At 42.7% G+C, this 20,091-nt stretch overlaps 1 protein-coding gene across 1 annotated transcript; it reads left to right on the plus strand.

The window, feature by feature from the left end:
• The first annotated feature begins 15,225 nt into the window (after positions 1 to 15,225).
• Positions 15,226 to 17,270, plus strand: LOC146672478 (zinc-binding protein A33-like). Its single transcript, XM_085386366.1, has 2 exons — positions 15,226 to 15,293; positions 15,395 to 17,270. The coding sequence occupies exon 2, from the start codon at positions 15,412 to 15,414 to the stop codon at positions 16,789 to 16,791; it is 1,380 nt and encodes a 459-aa protein (XP_085242492.1). The 5' UTR covers positions 15,226 to 15,293; positions 15,395 to 15,411; the 3' UTR covers positions 16,792 to 17,270.
• The last annotated feature ends 2,821 nt before the right edge of the window (positions 17,271 to 20,091 follow it).

Genomic DNA, 20,091 nt, shown 5'->3' on the forward strand with positions numbered 1-20,091 from the left:
ATCACCCTCATTTCTTTCTATGTCAGGGTTTGGTTCATTTGTGTTGGTTTCCTCTTCTCTAGGAGGTCTGTTCTCTGCTGCATTTTCATTTTGTTGTTCTGTACTTTCTTTTGAAGGCACTACATGCTCATCAGTCTGAATTTCTGTGTCATATTCATCAGTCTGTGTTGTTTAACAGTGTTCTTCTTGATAAATCTCAGGAGTCTGTGTTTTGACACTTTTCCTGTGTGGGGGTTATAAACCAGGTATGCTGGGCAATTTTTACTATAATCCACAAATATTCCCTTTTCACATCTGGGATCAAGTTTCTTGTGATCATGTATGTATGCATAACAGTCTGACCCAAATATCCACAGTTTTGAGAGATCTGGTCTTTTCCCTGTTAACATCTGATAGGGTGTACTTTTAGTCCTGTTACTGTAGCATTTCTTGTGGGTGTGTGCTGCATTTTGAATGGCATAAGGCCATAATCCTTTTGGCAGACATTTTTCTAGTAAGACACCTCCCCATTTCAAAGACAGTTCTCCATTGCCTCTCAGCTGTGCCATTCTGATGAGGAGAATATGATGCAGATGTCTCATGCTTTATGCCCTTTTCCCTTAAAAGAGACTGGAATGAACTGCTTGTGAACTCGGTGCCATTGTCCGATCTAATGCACTTAACACTGCCGTATGGTGCACAGTCGGCTAGAAACTTTGCTGTGGCCTCTGTGGTGTCACTTTTCTGTTTTAGAAAGTAAACTGACACTGCCCCTGAAAAATCATCTGTGAATAATATAGCATATTTATAACCACTTTGGCCACTTGGTCAAAGGGGGCTGGCTAGATCAGTGTGCACCAACTGTAATGGCTCACTCGCTTTTGGGTCGCTTTGTCTGTTTCTGTTGTTAGTGAATTTCTCTTCTGTGCACACATTACAATCTAACATGCCACTGCCTGTGATTTTCATGCCCTCTACAACATCAGGTAGCTTTAACACATCGCTAACATTAAAATGTTACAATGTACATTACAATGAATGTAAAATTTTGTGCTTTCACATCACAAGTCAGGCTGACAAACAGTCAGAGCTCTACTGAGCCAACAATCCCTTTAACGTTAACTAGTAATGACTTCATGAATTTCTTCACAAATAAAATTTTTATCATTAGAGAAAAAATTACCAATAATCATCCCACAGATGTAATCAGAATCAGAATCAGAATCAGAAAGGGGTTTATTGCCAAATGTTGAGCAGGTTTACAACATTAGGAAATTGCTGCGGTGCTTCAGTGCAAACATAGTGTCATAAATAGCACTTAAATAGACATGAAAAAATAAAAGTAGGGATAAGAATTAAAAGTGCTACGTAGAAAGATATGTGCATAAGATATACATGAGATATATACATGAGAATAAGAATTAAGAGTGCTACGTAGAAAGATATATACATGAGTGCAGGTGGTGATCAGTGCCAAACATGGAATGATGCAGTGAACACAGCGTAGGGTCATGTGTTAGTGGTGGGAACAGTCATACGGTTATTGTTCATGTGTCCGACAGCAGAGGGGAAGAAACTGTTCTTATGGCGAGAGGTTCTGGTGCGAATGGACCGGAGCCTCCTGCCTGAGGGGAGCAGGTCAAACAGACTGTGTCCAGGGTGAGAAGGGTCAGCTGAGATCCGAGCTGCACGCCGCAATGTCCTGGAGGTGTACAGGTCCTGCAGAGATGGGAGTCTGCAGCCAATCACCTTCTCAGCAGAGCGCACAACACGCTGCAGTCTCTGTTTGTCCCTCATAGTGGCTCCAGCGTACCACACGGTGATGGAGGAGGTGAGGATGGACTCGATGATTGCAGTGTAGAATTGCATCATCGTCCGTGTTGACAGGTTGAATTTCTTCAGCTGCCTCAGGAAGTACATCCTCTGCTGGGCTTTCTTGATGACGGAGGTGATGGTGGGCTCCCACTTCAGGTCCTGGGTGATGGTGGTACCCAGGAAGCGGAATGAGTCCACAGAGGTGATGGGGGTGTCAGTCAGGATGATGGGGGGGAGTGGGGCTGTGTGCTTCCTGAAGTCCACAATAATCTCCACTGTCTTTTGGGCATTCAGCACCAGGTTGTTGTGGCCGCACCAGGACACCAGTCGTTCAACCTCCCTCCTGTAGGCAGACTCATCCCCGTCCGAGATGAGTCCAATAACGGTGGTGTCATCTGCAAACTTGATTAGCTTGACAGACTGGTGGGTGGAGGTGCAGCAGTTGGTGTACAGGGAGAAGAGCAGAGGAGAAAGAACACAGCCCTGAGGGGAGCCGGTGCTGATGGTCCGGGAGTCCGAGACATTCTTTCCCAGCCTCACATGCTGCTTCCTGTCCGTCAGGAAGTCAGTGATCCACCGGCAGATGGGATCAGGCACATTCATCTGGGAAAGCTTGCCTCGGAGATGGTCTGGAAGGATGGTGTTGAAGGCAGAGCTGAAGTCCACAAACAGGATCCTGGCGTAGGTTCCTGGGGAGTCCAGATGCTGCAGGATGAAGTGTAGGGCCATGTTGATGGCGTCGTCTACAGACCTGTTGGCTCTATATGCAAACTGCAGGGGGTCCAGGAGGGGGGCCGTGAGGGTCTTGAGATAGGAGAGAACCAGGCGCTCAAATGACTTCATGACCACAGATGTCAGAGCCACGGGTCTGTAGTCATTTAGTCCAGTGATCCTAGGTTTCTTGGGGACAGGGATTATGGTAGAGGACTTGAAGCAGGCAGGCACATGACATGCCTGCAGTGAGGAGTTGAAAATGCCAGAAAACACTGGGGCCAGCTCGTTTGCACAGTGTCTGAGGGTGGCAGGAGACACGCCGTCTGGGCCGGGAGCTTTCCGAGCATTCAGATTCTTAAACTGCTTCCTCACATCTGCTTCATGAATATGAAGAGTTGTGGTGGGAGGAGGTGGTGTGAAATCCTCTTTTGTGTGGGGTGTTGTAGGTGAACAGTTTGAAGGTGGTGATGGTTCTATGGAGGGGGGAGAGGTGGGGGAATGAGTGTCCAAAGTGTCTCTATTGTTGGGGCCGTTGGAGGTGTGAAGGCTGCCTGATGGCTCGTCAAAACGGCAGTAGAAGTCGTTAAGGGTGTTGGCTAAGAGCAAGTCATCAGTGGAGTGGGGGGTTTTAGGCTTGTAGTTGGTGATATTCCTAAAACCTTTCCACACAGAGGCCGAGTCATTCTCTGAGATCTGCTGCTGCATGTTCTCAGAGTGCTGATGTTTAGCAATGTCCACTTCTTTAGTGAACCTGTACTTGGCCTCTCTGTAGCAGTCCCTGTCTCCGCTTCTGAACGCCTTTCTCTTTTCCAGCCACAGCTTTTTGAGTTTAGGAGTAAACCAGGGTTTGTCATTGTTATAACTCACCCTGGTGCGTGATGGCACAATGCTGTCCTCACAGAAGTGGATATATGAGATGACAGTGTCCGTAAACTCGTCCAAGCTGTTAGAAGCAGCCTTCAATGTGTCCCAGTCTGTGGTCTCCAAACACGTGCGAAGCTCCTCCACAGCCTCGTTGCTCCACAGTTTTTTGGTCCTCACGACAGGTTTGGAGAGCTTCAGCCTCTGTCTGTACGCGGGGATTAGGTGGATCATGACATGGTCAGAAAGTCCGAGTGAAGCGCGGGGCACCGCACGATAGGCCCCGCTGATCGTGCTGTAACAGTGGTCTAATGTCCTCTCCTCTCTGGTCGGGCATTTAATATACTGCTTGTATTTGGGAAGCTCATGGCTCAGATTGGCTTTGTTAAAGTCCCCAAGAGCAATGATGAGAGAGTCCGGGAATGTCCGCTCCATGTGGAGAATCTGCTCCGCGAGTGCGCACTGAGCTGCCTGCACATCCGCATCTGGCGGGATGTAAACAGCGGCCAGGATGAATGAAGCAAACTCCCGCGGAGAATAAAACGGTTTGCAGTGAATAAAAAGATATTCCAGAGAGGAAGAGCAGTGCTGAGCAATCACTGTCACATCTGTGCACCAGCCACTATTGATGTAGAAGCAGACACCTCCACCTTTGGACTTACCGGAGAGAGCGGCCTGCCGGTCCGCGCGCAGCAGATGGAAGCCCTCCAGCTTGAGCGCGCAGTCTGGGATGTTCTCACTGAGCCACGACTCCGTAAAACATAAGACACAGGAGGAGGCAAAGTCTCTGTTCATGCTTCTCATCAGGGCCAGTTCGTCAATCTTATTCCCGAGTGAGCGTACATTAGAAAGGAAGATCCCAGGAAGAGCAGTTCGCAGTCCGCGTCTCCTCAAACGCACGAGTGCGCCGGCTCGCTTCCCTCTCTTTCGGCGTCTCGCTTTCCTGGTCAGAGTCAGCAGTAAATCTGCCGCAGATGCGACAAATATTGGAAATAAATCCACAGGCGTTGTAGTCCTGTAGTTAAGGAGCTATTAAGGAGATAATATTATCTACAGCTACTCTCAGTACCATTGATGTTAAGTTAGACTCTTTTTCTCCAATTGATCTTTCTGAGTTAACTTCAATAATTACTTCCTCCAAACCATCAACGTGTCTTTTAGACCCCATTCCTACAAAACTGCTCAAAGAAGTCCTGCCATTAATTAATTCTTCGATATTAAATATGATCAACCTATCTCTAATAATCGGCTATGTACCACAGGCCTTCAGGCTGGCTGTAGTTAAACCTTTACTCAAAAAGCATCTCTAGACCCAGCAGTCTTAGCTAATTATAGGCCAATCTCCAACCTTCCTTTCATATCAAAAATCCTTGAAAGAGTAGTTGTCAAACAGCTAACAGATCATCTGCAGAGGAATGGCTTATTTGAAGAGTTTCAGTCAGGTTTCAGAGCTCATCACAGCACAGAAACAGCTTTAGTGAAGGTTACAAATGATCTTCTTATGGCCTCTGACAGTGGACTCATCTCTGTGCTTGTCCTGCTAGACCTTAGCGCAGCCTTCGATACTGTTGACCATAATATCCTATTAGAGCGATTAGAACATGCTGTAGGTATTACAGGTACTGCGCTGCAGTGGTTTGTATCATATCTATCTAATAGACTCCAATTTGTGCATGTAAATGGAGAGTCCTCTTCACACACTGAGGTTAATTATGGAGTTCCACAGGGTTCAGTGCTAGGACCAATTCTGTTTACATTATACATGCTTCCCTTAGGCAGCATCATTAGAAGACATAGCATACATTTTCACTGCTATGCTGATGACACCCAGCTCTATCTGTCCATGAAGCCAGATAACACAAACCAATTAATTAAACTGCAGGAATGTCTTAAAGACATAAAGACCTGGATGGCCGCTAACTTTCTGCTTCTTAATTCAGATAAAACTGAGGTTATTGTACTCGGCCCTGAAAAGCTTAGAAATATGGTATCTAACCAGATTCTTACTCTGGATGGCATTACCTTGGCCTCCAGTAACGCTGTGAGGAACCTTGGAGTCATTTTTGACCAGGACATGTCCTTCAGCGCACATATTAAACAAATATGTAAGACTGCTTTCTTCCATTTGCGCAACATCTCTAAAGTTAGAAATATCCTGTCTCAGAGTGACGCTGAAAAACTAGTTCATGCATTTATTACTTCCAGGCTGGACGACTGTAATTCATTATTAACAGGATGTCCTAAAAACTCACTGAAAATCCTTCAGCTAATCCAAAATGCTGCAGCAAGAGTCCTGACAGGGACTAGAAAGAGAGAGCATACTTCTCGTTTTGGCTTCCCTTCATTGGCTTCCTGTTAAATCCCAAATTGAATTCAAAATCCTGCTCCTCACATACAAGGTCTTAAATAATCAGGCCCCATCTTATCTTAATGACCTTGTAGTACCACATCACCCTATTAGAGCACTTCGCTCTCGCACTGCAGGCTAAAGCACAATATAACATATACAATGTTTTCCTATCCAGAAATTGTTTTGCTTTCCCCAAGACAGCAATGCCCCGAGCGAACTTTCCCCTCACATAAGTCAAATGTCATTTCCAACAGGCCTTATGATCAATGATCACACCAAGAGATTTTATGGTATTAACCCTTTCTAGATATACATTATCAATACAAATTTCTATTTTAATGTTTTTACTTATAATTCCCAAATAACATGAATTTTGTTTTATTTAAATTTAATGACAATTTGTTTTTATCAAACTATTTCTTTAATATCTTTAACTCCTGTGCCATCATGTCCAAAATCTGTTGGAATTTCACACCTGAACAAAGTATATTGGTATCATCTGCAAAAATTACAAACTTTAGTATCGTAGATACTTTACAAATATCATTTACATACATAATAAAAATTTCTGGACTAGAGGTACTCCAGATTCAATATCCATCAATTTAGATTTAAAGTCATTTATTTGTACATACTGCTGTCGATTCATCACATAGCTTTTTATACAATCCATTACCACACCCCTAAACTCATATTTTTCCAGTTTGATTTTTAGAATTTCATGGTCAACAGTATCAAATGCTTTTTTTTAGATCTAGAAAGACTCCAAGTGCATACTGTACATCTTGTTATCCATACATTCTGTTATTTCTTCCATTAAATCCATTAATGGCAAAACTGTTGATCTATTATTTCAAAACTCATATTGCCGATTTGTCAACAAATCATGTTTATCCACAAAGTTATCAAATCTTTTTCATAAATTGTTTTTCCAGTATCTTAGAAAGCTGGGAGAGTACACTGGTCTATAATTTGTAAAACAATGCTTTTCAACTGATTTGTAAATGGGAATAACTTTCGCAACTTTCATTTCTTGTGGAAAAACCCCTTCCTGGAAAGACAAATTAAAAATATATTGTAGCGGTTTTACAATAACACCAATTACTCTCTTTACCGTTACCATATCAATATGATGACAGTCAGTACCCATTTTGTTCTTAAGTCCACTGCAATATCATATATCTCCTTCTCTTCCACTGCTCTTAAAACATGGAACTTGCATCCCTTTCAATATTTCCACCCGTCTCCCTTTCTATCATATCAACCTTTATTTCCACTGCCAGATTTGGCCCTATGTTTACAAATAATTAATTAAATCCATCTACTACTTCATTCATTTTACTAATAGTGTTTGTCCCTTCCATAAAATACCCAGGGTAGTCATTGTTCCTTGGTCCATTTTTTATTCAACTATTTAATACCTTCCATATCCCTTTCATGTTATCTTTCTTATCTTCCAACTTTTTGATGAAGTATTCTCTTTTATAAGTTCTCATTATGTTAGTTAATTTATTGTTATACTTTTTATATTTCTTTTCAGATTCTATACTTCTGTTTTTTGTTTTGTTTGTTTGTTTACAGGCATTTTGCAGTCCCTTTGTCATCTATGTCATCCTATTGTTTACATACAATACTCCAATCTTGTTTTATTAACTCACTTTTGAGAGTTAATAATGTCTTTTCTGTTCTAATTCTTTTATATATTCTCTTACGTTCATTTCTATGAGCTTTATAACAACAGTCATAAGTTACAAAAACTGGTAAGTGGTCACTTATATCATTAATCAATATCCCCCCTTTTATATTTTCTTCCATTACAAAAATGGAAATAATATTATCTAGTAGAGTTGCACCACGAGTGGTTATTCTCCTCGGTCTCATTATAAGGGAAAATAATCCCATACAATACATGGGTTCAATAAATCAATATTAAAGTCTTCACAAATAACAATTCTTTTCTGATTCAGATTTGTAAATACGTCCTCCACAATGTCCTTAAAAGTATCAGTCTATACTGATCTGTTCTATATATGCAACTGACAATTATATTTTTCTGTTTTTTCATATTTATTTCCACTGTTATACATTCCATCACTCCATCTACCACCCTCATCATTCTTCTCATTTTTTCAAACCTTAGATTTTCATCAACATAGAGTGCCACCCCACCTCCTTTTTAATTAGTCCGATCTAAGTGGAGGAATTCATATCCCTCTATCTCAAAATCTTCTTTTCCAGTGTTTATCCAAGTCTCTGATATTGATATCACGTCAAATGGTTGATTCAATTGTGCCATATATTCTTTAATAAATTGAAAGTTTGCCTATAGACTTCTACTATTAAAATGAACCATCGTTATATTCTTACCCCGCTCTATGTTCCTATTAAATTGTTCCATTGCATAATAATTACAGTCTTTTAACATTTTGGTAAAAAAACAAAAAAAACATTACAGTCAGGATCTATATTGCTATCATACCTCAGTGTGCCACTTTCAACATCCATTTGATTTGTTATGTTGTGGGATTTCTCTTTAGCGTATTGTCCTTCGATGTATTGTCTTGATGAAATGCTTTCATGTTCCTTAGTTTAGTACGTCTGGTTCACACCTCATTCACGCTGGGAAACAGACGGTGAGAAACTGGTGAATGTCTCCCAGGAGACGGAAGCCAGGAGACGGAAGCTCACCCAGGAGGGCTTGCAGGGCTCTAGAGTGCGACCAATTTGGTCGCAAATGCGACCAAATTTCTCCATGGTGCGACTAATAAAAAATACTTGGTTGCACCGGTACGACCAAGTAAAAAAAATACTTGGTTGCACCGATGCAACCAAGTATTTTCTCGGAAAAAAAGTTTCAGCAACCCTGAAAGTCTCCGTGTGTTCAACAACAGACACACATTATGCCCATGTCGTGTTCTAAACCAATCAGAGATACTCAGAGGCGGGGACCTCTGTGATTGGCCGTGGTCCAGATATTCCTGCAGACCTACTTGTGTTTACATTTGAAAGTGCGGGCAGATAGAGAAGGGTGAGTAGCCCAGGTCAGAAGTTTATGAAGTTGGTATTGAGAAAATATGAAAAGAACAATTGATAACTTTTTCGTTAAGTTAAGACCTGATCAGTCCAAAATTCTCAGCCAGCGCTCTGACACGGAGCCATCAACCTCTCTGTTTTTGTCAAACACTGGTCCGGAGACGGCATCAGAAAATGAGCCACATACGATCGACTCCCAGCCGGAGTCCACTGAAAGTAAAAGTGAGAAAATGTATAAATTTCGAATCGAGTGGCTTGACCAGTTTCCCTGGCTAAGATACAGCCAAGCTGACAATATGATGCACTGCATTTACTGCGGTGTTAAGTAATGCAGTTAAAAGATTTGGGTATGCCTAACTTTTGTGCTTGTACGCCTAAATTTTGTGCTGGTGCGCCTAAATTTTATTTTTAGGCGCACCAGTGCAACCATGGCAAAAAGTTAGTCTAGAGCCCTGGCTTGACCCCAGAGTGGGGGAGATTCATATTAGTGATAGAGAGTCTTTCTGTTTAGAGCCAAGGCGTGAACTGCAACTGTAAAAGCCTTTTGTTCTACGACTGTGTATAAAAGGGACCTGAATTGTTCATTGTCAGAGATGACTTTCAGTGCCCCCTGACTGACGTCCCTCATTATGCATGAGAGAGCTGAAATAAAGGTGTTGTTACAACTCATCGTGTCTGCAGGCTTTGGTAATTAAAATTTCCACAACAGTTACTTGAAATTCATCAGACATCTGACTTCATTATACATCTTATCCACACACCATCACCTTTAACAATACTTTGTCTTAGTCAAGAACCACCAAGTTGACAGTGCATTGAAAGTGCCATTGACCAATGCCTTTCCTTACATTTTATCAGCCGTATTTTTCTAATTCTGTCAGCTCTTTAATGACTAAGACCTTTGCCTGCTCCGGTATTCCATTTAACTTAATGAACACCTTACAATCTGTTGTCCAGCTTAACTGTATTTTCTTCTGTTTTCTTGATTAGGTGTTCATTAACATACACATCCGTTCCTTTCAACTTTCTTCCTTGCTTCAGTAGCTCTTTCTTCTGCTTCCTATTAACAAATCTTATAATAATGGCAGGTTTTTAATTCTTGTTTTTCCTTGGAAGAGTATGGCATCCCTCAATGTCCTTAATATCCATTTCAATGCCTTTACTATTGTTGAGAATAGATTCCTTAATGTACATGAAAGTTAAAGAGAATATAGTTTGTGATTGCTTGCAACATTATAATATTGCGGTTAATGAGTGTAAGAATACAAAATAGAAAAAAAAGGCCTGGGATGGGAACAAAGAACTGAGGTACAGGGCAGGAGGACAATCAACCCCCACCCCCAGGACAGTAGCAAGAGTTACTGAGGGTGAGGAGCAGACAAAGGGCAAACGGGCACTACAATAAAAGGAGATGGGGGTCAGGGTGTCAGCACCCTTGGCCACTGTACTAGTGTATTTCCATTGCGGGGGTGTTTACTGTAGAGGGGAGGAGACCAGAGGTTATAACTGTAACTGTTGTGTGGAGTTCTTTAGATCAGCCTTTAGCATAGGACTGCATAGGAATGCAGTGTGATGATCTCCAGATGCATCTGTAAGAATAATGGGTAATAAAAGAATTGTGTAAAACATGGAAACATCTCAGCGTGATCTCTACCGGGACCAAAAAAATCGCAGAGACCGGCGTTGTCTCAACTATTGAAAAAGGCCATTACCTGTTCTTCCAGGCAGCGCAACTCTTGCTCAGGTGGCTGCCCTCTCTCTTCTCCTGCTGCCCATGCATATGTCTGGTGCTTGGTTTCCAGACCCGTTTCTATCACATCGGTTATTCTTGAATATTGTTCCAACTCTGCCACTCATCCTTCCAACATAGCAATTTTCTTGTCCTTTTTTTGTTGTTTTGCAATGATTGTTATTTCTTCTGACATGAAGTTCAAAGATTTCTTCCTTTCTCATTGACATTGCTTCTTTTAGGCAGCATCTTCTCAATACTTGTGCCCCTTTTTTACTGCAGCCTCAATCAATCCTTAGGCTTTTTAACTCTGGGCCTGCCTTTTCCTGTAGCTTCACTAGCTCTTGATGGACCCTGGCTGTGGCCTGCTGGCTGATGGCGGAGCCTGGTTGTGGTCTTAACTCTGACTCTCACATATTTAAACAGACTGGGATGCAGCTAACAGTTCAGCATCATCACCTGGTCACAATGAAGGATCACACCTGGGGGTACTTGTCAGCCGTTGCTAAACAATACAGTTTATTGTGAGTACCTTGATTTATAACATACAAATTTTATTTGCCAAAACACACCAGAAAATAACACATGCACACTTTGACAAGATTATTCACATAGCACTATCTTTAACCAAATCATTTACTACCCTGTTCTGCTGTCTGTCCTGCTCCAGAGCACTTACTTGTTCCTTGTTGCATATATATTTTCTGAACCTTGTGATGTGGGTCACCGGTGTGTTCAACCACCTCTTCACAGAACTGTGTGCCCTCTGAATGCTTATCACTGTACTTCTCAGGTCTGTCCTTTTGGCTGCTGTACTCATAGATGCACCCATAAATGTTGGCCTTGAGGACTACGGAGATTCGAGGGAAACTTTCCACACCCCCACCTGCAGCAGAGGGATAGGCCGTTTCAGCCAGCTGCTCAGCCTTAACACCTGACTTTCCTCCGCCTGTGTCACATCTGGGTTTTATTAACAATTTTGATGCTTTCTGGGAGAGGAGGCATCTTTTTGGGGAAGACGGGCTCCACCTCAACGCCTGGGGACGCCGTTTGCTGTCCGCCAATTTGACATTTGGCGTACAGCACTCCCACACACCGCCCTGTCACTACCCCAAACCGACATTACCTGCTGATCTGTCCGCCACTGACTGATGTCCCCCTGGTCCCAGCTCCTATATCTGTTCCACTTTTAACAGTAATACACTAAACTCTGGAATCGGTCCTCTCTCTCCCACAGTCAACACAATACCCGTCATAATCACAAACAGAGAGCAACAGAATTATCATAAATCCAGTAACTCCAAAAACATTAATAACCTCCGGCCTCTTCAAAAATGTCAGCATTCATTGAACTCTGTCAAAAATCCACCAGTCTCAATCAGCATGGCACTTTTAAATGTCCGCTCTCTGTTGAACAAGTCTTTTATTATTAATGATTTAATCTTAGATAATAAACTTGATTGTTTATTTTTAACTGAAACATGGCTGGGCTCGGATGCACCAGTTGTTCTCACTGAGGCCTCCCCACCAAATTTTAATTTCTCTTTTTCTATTAGAAGTGGTGAGAGAGGTGGTGGGACTGCATCTTTGGCCAACAACACACTCACCTCCAAATAAATTTTATTTGATCATTATAACAATTTTGAATTCCATGCTATTGTTTTCAGCAGCCCTCCAGTTTTATCTGTCACAATTTATAGACCACCTAAAGACAGCGCTGCTTTTATCAAGGAATTCTCAGAATCTTTAACAAACATTCACTCAAAATATAATATGATAATTTTAACCGGTGATTTTAAACTGCACATAGATAATCCTTCTGACCATGCAGCAAAAGAATTCTTAAACATTCTTCACTGTTTGGATTTTACCCAGCACGTCACACAGCCGACTCACAACAGAGGACACACTCTGGATCTCGTCACCCATGGGCTGTCCACCAGCGTGTCCTCTGTTGTTGACTTGGCTGTCTCTGACCACTACTGTGTGTTTTTAACATCACCAGTTTTATTCAGCGGGAGACCTCGGTGCGAACTGTGAGCAGGCGCTATCTAACCTCTGAAGAGGCTGCAAATCTTACCAGGGTTTTAGACGAATGCCCCCCTGTGATTCTACCTGTACCCTGTGATTTGATTTTTAATCATTTCAACAGCAAACTGAAGAAAAGCCTTGACTCCGTTGCTCCACTCACCACCAAAAAGATTAACGTAAAACATGCATCACCCTGGAGAAACGAAGAAGTCAAAACACTCAAAAGAAATTGCAGGGCAGCAGAAAGGAGGTGGAGGAAAAATAAAAATGTAATCAACCATCAAATACTCTGAGAGCAACTTAAAATGTACAATAATACATTAAGGAATTCAAGAAATTCATACTTTGCCAAAATAATCAGTAATAACAAAAATAATCCCAAGGTCCTCTTTTCCACCATAGATCATTTATTTAACCCTGATTTTAACAGCTCCCAAAGAACCCCCACAGACTCGCTCTGTGAGCAGTTTGCAGACCACTTCAGGGGAAAGATCAGCGCCATCAGATCTGATATTTTATCTTCTTGTGATATGATTTTAAACACATCTGAGGGCTCGATTGTACCTGAGGAGACACTGGACAGCTTTGTCCTGGTTAATGCTGAGAACCTTCAGAAAGTTTTCTCCACAGTGAGACCCACCACATGTCTTTTAGATCCAATCCCTTCTTCACTCTTTAAAACACTTTATGGATTTTTTGAGGCTGAGCTTTTATACATGATGAATTGCTCTCTTCAGTTGGGTGTCTTCCCTGCTGCCTTTAAAATGGCGGTGGTGAGGCCCCTTCTGAAGAAGAGCAATTTGGATTGTAATGATTTTAATAACTACAGACCTGTATCCAACTTACCATTTTTAAGTAAAATCTTAGAAAAACTTGTTTTTACTCAGATTAATGATTTTCTGAATGATAGACAGATCCTGGAGATATTCCAGTCTGGATTTAGGGTGAACCACAGAACAGAGACGGCTCTCCTAAAGGTTTTAAATGATCTTAGATGTAACTGGGACTCCCAAAAGCTCTCAGTCCTGGTGCTACTGGATCTAAGCGCAGCCTTTGATACAGTAGACCACGCTGTTCTTTTAAACAGACTGAAACACATGGTGGGCCTCTCTGGTGCTGTACACAACTGGTTCACTTCATATCTCTCAGACAGAACTTTTATGGTGAGTATGTGTGACAGGTGAGACCTGGAGACTTGGGACCGCCCCTGGTGGGCGGAGCTGGTCTTTGCTCCTTTCATAAGCACAGGTGTGGGCAATTGGGTATTCCTCTGCAAACCTGAAGCTGCGAGTGCTTGGTCTGAGTTGGGCAAGTTGGTGTTTCTTAACTCCTGTCTATGAAAGTCTGATACGGGTCATCCCCTAAACTTCTGTTAGAACGGTAGGTTACACAAAAATGTACCACGTGAGCTCTGGCTGTTGGCAGAGGTTTACAGTTATTTTCACCTTTGTAGGTGGGAAACATTGCTCCCGTGAGAACGGTATAGTGGACTTCATCGCCACTGACCCACATTTATTAGGGTGTGACACGAACGTGTGGACAGGTAACAAAACCAATTCCGTTGAGGAATATTCCTGTGTTTTATTGTCCAGCTAAGTGATCTCCTGCCTTTTATTCACAGAGTACCGAGCTGCTGCTTTGCCAGGTGGATTTCTGGCTGCGGCCAAAGGACCCGACACATCAGTGTGTTTTAATTTGTTTTAAACTGGTGTAAGTCGACAGACTGACTGTTGCGGGTGTCGATGGCACCACAGATATTGATCCTTTTAGTATTTTAACATCTCTCTCTCTCTCTCTCTCTCTCTCTCTCTCTCTCTCTCTCTCTCTCTCTCTCTCTCTCTCTCTCTCTCTCTCTCTCTCTCTCTCTCTCTCTCTCTCTCTCTCTCTCTCTCTCTCTCTCTCTCTTCCTTCTTCTTTTAATATATAAAAAAAAATCACGACTGCCCTTTTTTTTGCACGTTAGTTTTTGCCTTTGGTTCGAATCCTTCAATGACTGTTCTTTATTTTTGTGCTAACTCTTTTAACTTTGTGCTTATTGTTGTTGTTTTTGGGGGGTTTTTTTGTTCGTTTTGTTTGTTTGTTTGTTTTGCTATAATGCTCAACCGAGGATGTAACATAATCGGATTAATGATGGTGCCTTGTATGTTAAACTGTTGTTTGTAAATAAAGTTTAATTTAAAAAAAAACATAGCGGAGGTGCCGTTGTTGTTTTCTGGTGACGCAACTTCCGTCGAGAGACGATTGGTAGTCTACAGTGGGCCAGCTCTCCTATTGGTCCACAGTCTGCGGGCGGGGCGAGCCCTTCTAATAATCAGAAGAAAGTTTGAAAGAAAAACTGCCAAACAGCTGCAACACTGAGTCATGCTTTATTTTATGAACTTCACAAAATGTTTACTTTTTGACCTGCGGTGACAGTCTGCGCTCTGCTGTCACACTCACACATTTATAAGAGGAAGTTAAATGAAGCTCCGCCCCCCCCCCCACGTGTTTAACACGCAACAAACCAGGAAACTGGCTTTTTTTTCGAGCGTCGTTCCAGACCATACTCCGTACCAGTTGGTGGCGGTAATGCACCTTTCAATTGTTTGCCAACCGCTAGTACAACTGTAAGAAAGAAGAAGAAGAAACTGGCTGTTCTTCGTCCTCAGTGCAGAGAGACGCACAGACGATCAGACTGAGCTCAGACCAAACTAGCAGCTTCCTCTGAGTCCAGCTACAGGAGAGAAACGTGGAAAACTCCAACACTGCTGCTTCAAGCTGCTGACGCTCCACACACTGAATGTGAGTTTGAGCAAAAACACGACTCAAAGGAAGTTTCAGTGAAGGTGGTAGAGGAGGGAGGGGAGCCAGGACTGACTGTACTTCCTGTCTGCTGTTTTCAGCTTCACTCGCAGACTCAATGGCTTCCAGATCAGAGGAGGATCTCTGCTGTCCGGTCTGTCAGGAGGTCTTCAGAGATCCTGTTCTTCTGTCATGTAGCCACAGCTTCTGTGAACACTGTCTGAAGAGATGGTGGAGAGAGAAAGGGGAACGTGAGTGTCCAGTTTGTAAGGAAATATTTTCAAAGAAGCATCCACCTTTAAACCGAGCTTTAAAGAACCTGTGTGAGTCGTTCTTACAGGAGAGAGATCAGAGAGCTTCAGAGGATCTCTGCAGTCTGCACTCTGAGAAACTCAAACTCTTCTGTCTGGACCATCAGCAGCCAGTGTGTGTCGTCTGCAGAGACTCAGAAAAACACACCAATCACAGATTCAGACCCATTGATGAAGCTGCACAACAACACAAGAAGGAACTTCAGGAAACTCTGGAGCCCTTAAAGAAGAAGTTAAAGGTTTGCAAACGAGTTCAAGTGAAGTTTGATCAAACAGCAGAACACATTAAGGTCCAGGCCCGAGACACAGAGAGGCAGATTAAGGAGCAGTTTAAGAAGCTTCACCAGTTTCTAGCAGAGGAAGAGGAGGCCAGGCTGGCTGCACTGAGGGAGGAAGAGGAGCAGAAGAGTGGGATGATGGAGGCTCTGAGCAGAGAGATAGCAGCTCTTTCAGACACAGTCAGAGCCACAGAGGAGGAGCTGAGAGCTGAAGACGTCTCATTCCTGCACAACTACAAGGCTGCAGTGGAAAGAGTCCAGCGCTGCCCCCTGCTGGATGATCCACAGCTGCCCTCAGGAGCTCTGATAGACCAGGCCAAACACCTGGGCAACCTGACCTTCAACATCTGGAACAACATGAAGGACATGGTCTCCTACACTCCTCTCATCCTGGACCCAAACACTGCTGATCCAAACCTCATCCTGTCTGAAGATCTGACCAGTGTGAGACGAGGAGGAGAGAGGCAGCAGCTTCCTGATAATCAAGAGAGATTTGATTTGTTCTGCTCTGTCCTGGGCTCTGAGGGCTTTAACTCAGGGACTCACAGCTGGGATGTTGATGTAGGAGACAGTACAGGGTGGGAACTGGGTGTGTTAGCAGAGTCTGTGCAGAGGAAGGGATGCATACAGTCTGGATTATGGGGAATAGTGTGCAGTTTAGGTATGTACTACACACTTTCACCATCAGCTCCTTTCACTGTTCTCCCAGTCCAGAAGAAGCTCCAGAGGATCAGAGTGAATCTGGACTGGAACAGAGGAAAGCTGTCGTTCTCTGATCCTGATACTAACACACACATACACACCTTCACACACACTTTCACTCACAGGATGTTTCCATACATTAACACTGGTGGTAAAGTGAAGGTGTGTCCGTTGAAGGTGTCAGTGTCAGTGCAGCAGATGAGTTGAGGATGATGATGTTTCTAATGTTGTTTCCTGTCAGTGAGTTGAAGCTGTTAAACTGCAGCTGTCCTCCTGCTGCCTCGTTGTTCCAAAGCTCTTTGTTTCTCTTTTAGTTCTCACTGTTTCTTTCTGTTTCTGCTGTCCACCTTTTCACATGGAAAATCATTTCACTGTTTCTCACTGAATGACTCCCCAAACTAGATTTGAAATTCTATCAAGTTTCTAATCATTACAAGTGATTCATGTTTCTATTTGATGTGTAAATGGAGATGATTTAGTTTGCTGGGATATGGACTGACATGTGTTGAATGGGAGGAGCAGTTTGTTGTTGTCTTCTTGTCTGTTTATGACAACAATAAATATGTTGTTGAAACAATGATTCATGTTTAACTCCATATATGAAATGTTTCTGATCTTTGAATTCTGTTTGATTAAAGACTTTCTTCATGACACAAATGAGATTTCAGTGTATTAATAGAACTAAATAAGCTCAGAGTTGAAAGGCTGGAGTATTATGTACGTGCTTCACTGTCAGGATCTTCAGGGGGATTCAAAGGGAAACATCAAACTGCTGTAATGAGATAAACTACACTCAACAAAAATATAAACGCAACACCTTTGTTACTGCTCCCATTCCCCATGGGATGGACGTAGAGACCTAAAATTCATTCCAGATACACAATATAACCATCCCTCCCAAACAGTGGTCACAAATCAGTCCAAATGTGTGGTAGTGGGCACATCTGCCATATTGAGATAATCCATCCCACCTCACAGGTGTGCCACATCAGGATGCTGATCTGACATCATGAGTAGTGCACAGGTGTACCTCAGACTGCCCACAACAAAAGGCCACCCTGGAATGTGCAGTTTTGTCTCACAGCAAGATGCCACAAGCAATGAGGGAGCTTGCAATTGGCATGCTGACAGCAGGAATGTCAACCAGATCTGTCGCCCGTGCATTGAATGTTCATTTCTCAACCATAAGCCGTCTCCACAGGCGTTTCAGAGAATATGGCAGCACATCCAACCGGCCTCACAACCGCAGACCTCGTGTAACCACACCAGCCCAGGACCTCCACATCCAGCAGGTTCACCTCCAAGATCGTCTGAGACCAGCCACCCAGACAGCTGCTGGAACAATTGGTTTGCACAACCAAACAATTTCTGCAAAAATTGTCAGAAACTGTCTCAGGGACGCTCAACTGCATGCCCGTCGTCCTCATCAGGGTCTTGACCTGACTCCAGCTCGTCGCCGTAACAGACTTGTGTGGGCAAATGCTCACATTCGATGGCGTCTGGCACGTTGGAGAGGTGTGCGCTTCACGGATGAATCATGGTTCACATTGTTCAGGGCAGATGGCAGCTGAGAATGTCCCAGTTCTTGCATGGCCAGCATACTCACCGGACATGTCACCCATTGAGCATGTTCGGGATGTGCTTGACCGGCGTATACGACAGCGTGTACCAGTTCCCACGATTATCCAACAACCTCGCACAGCCATTGAAGTGGAGTGGACCAACATTCCACAGGCCACAATTGACAATCTGATAGACTCCATGCGACGATGTGTTGCACTGCATGAGGCAAATGGTGGTCACACCAGATACTGACCGGTTCTGGGTCCCCAGACCCCCAATAGCGCAAAAAACTGCACATTCCAGGGTGGCCTTTTGTTGTGGGCAGTCTGAGGTACACCTGTGCACTACTCATGATGTCAGATCAGCATCCTGATGTGGCACACCTGTGAGGTGGGATGGATTATCTCAATATAGCAGATGTGCCCACTACCACACATTTGGACTGATTTGTGACCACTGTTTGGGAGGGATGGTTATATTGTGTATCTGGAATGAATTTTAGGTCTCTACGTCCATCCCATGGGGAATGGGAGCAGTAACAAAGGTGTTGCGTTTATATTTTTGTTGAGTGTAGTTGGGCTGAACACACTTATCTGTAGTTTAGAATAGAATAGTCTTTATTGTCATTGTACAGAGTGCAATGAAATTGGAGTGCCACTCCCTTGGTGCAAGTTTCAATAATAAATATAAATGTAAAATATAAAAAGTACAAAAAAACAATCGTAAGTACTCAAACAATAGTATGTACAATATATACAGGATAGCAGCATTAATATAATGACAGTGACAGTATGGAATAGGTTCAATTGTTTTTGTGCTTATTTACTACGGTGATAGCTTTGGGAAAGAAGCTATCCCTGAATCTGTTTGTCCTGGTTTTATGTGACCTGTACTGTCGGCCTGACGGTAATAGTTCAAACAGTTGATTGCTGGGGTGAGAGTGGTCCTTGATGATATTGCCAGCTCTGCTGAGGTACCGAGAGTTTGCAGTGACCTCCAGGCTGGGCAGAGAGCAGCCAGTGATCTTCTGGGCTGTGTTGATGACCCTCTGCAGTACTTTCCTGTCCGCAGCTGAGCACCCTGCATACCATGTTGTTATGCCGTACGTTAGGATGCTCTCTATGGTGGCTCTGTAAAACATTTTTTACCACCGCCGGGGTATTTGCAGTCCAGGAGAGGTCATCAGAGACTGCCAAAATGAAATAAATAAATATATCATTAAATAATCAATTAAATGTGTCAATAATTAATTAATTGCATGTGTCATAACTACATATTTAATTAATTAATTCCAATTTTAATTAATTATTGACACATTTAATTAATTATTTAATGGTATATTTAATTAATTCATTATGGCAGTCCTGGCGTTCCATAAAAATCATCCATGCTTTATTTTGTTTCAAAAGCTGTCTTCCACCCGAAGGAACATCAATTGTTGTACTGAGTGCCAGAAGAAAAGAAGACATTTTTAGAATTTATAGAGTTTAGTTCTTTTATTTTCTTTGTGTAATGTTTAGATTTTCTTTTCTTCTCTTCTGTTTTAAGTCTTCATTTGAGGCTAATTAGTGTGATTTACATCTGGCTCTGCATTTAGATTATGTAATTATTATATATTTTATATTGTGATTTTCTCTGTATCATGGTTTTACTGGAAAGCACTTTGGTGTACTTCGGTCTTTAAATGTGCTATATAAATATTTTTGATTTGATTTTGATTTGATCTGTGCTCGAGCTCTTTTGACCTTCAGTTTGTTTGACTGGTGTGTTCACTGCATGTTGGGCCCAGCTACACATCAATAATCACAATCCACACACACAGGTGTAGATCTACAACACTTCCTCACACAGAGCTCTTCCCAGAAAAATCACTGTAAGTCAGACATTACTGTGCAAAAGTCTTGAGTCACCTGGTATTTCTCTCTAATCAGTTTGTTTATTACA

The sequence above is a fragment of the Rhamphochromis longiceps genome, linkage group LG3, assembly GCF_057381845.1.
Source record: "Rhamphochromis longiceps isolate RC_006_pf linkage group LG3, R_longiceps_female_GT1.1, whole genome shotgun sequence".
Lineage (NCBI taxonomy): Eukaryota > Metazoa > Chordata > Actinopteri > Cichliformes > Cichlidae > Rhamphochromis > Rhamphochromis longiceps.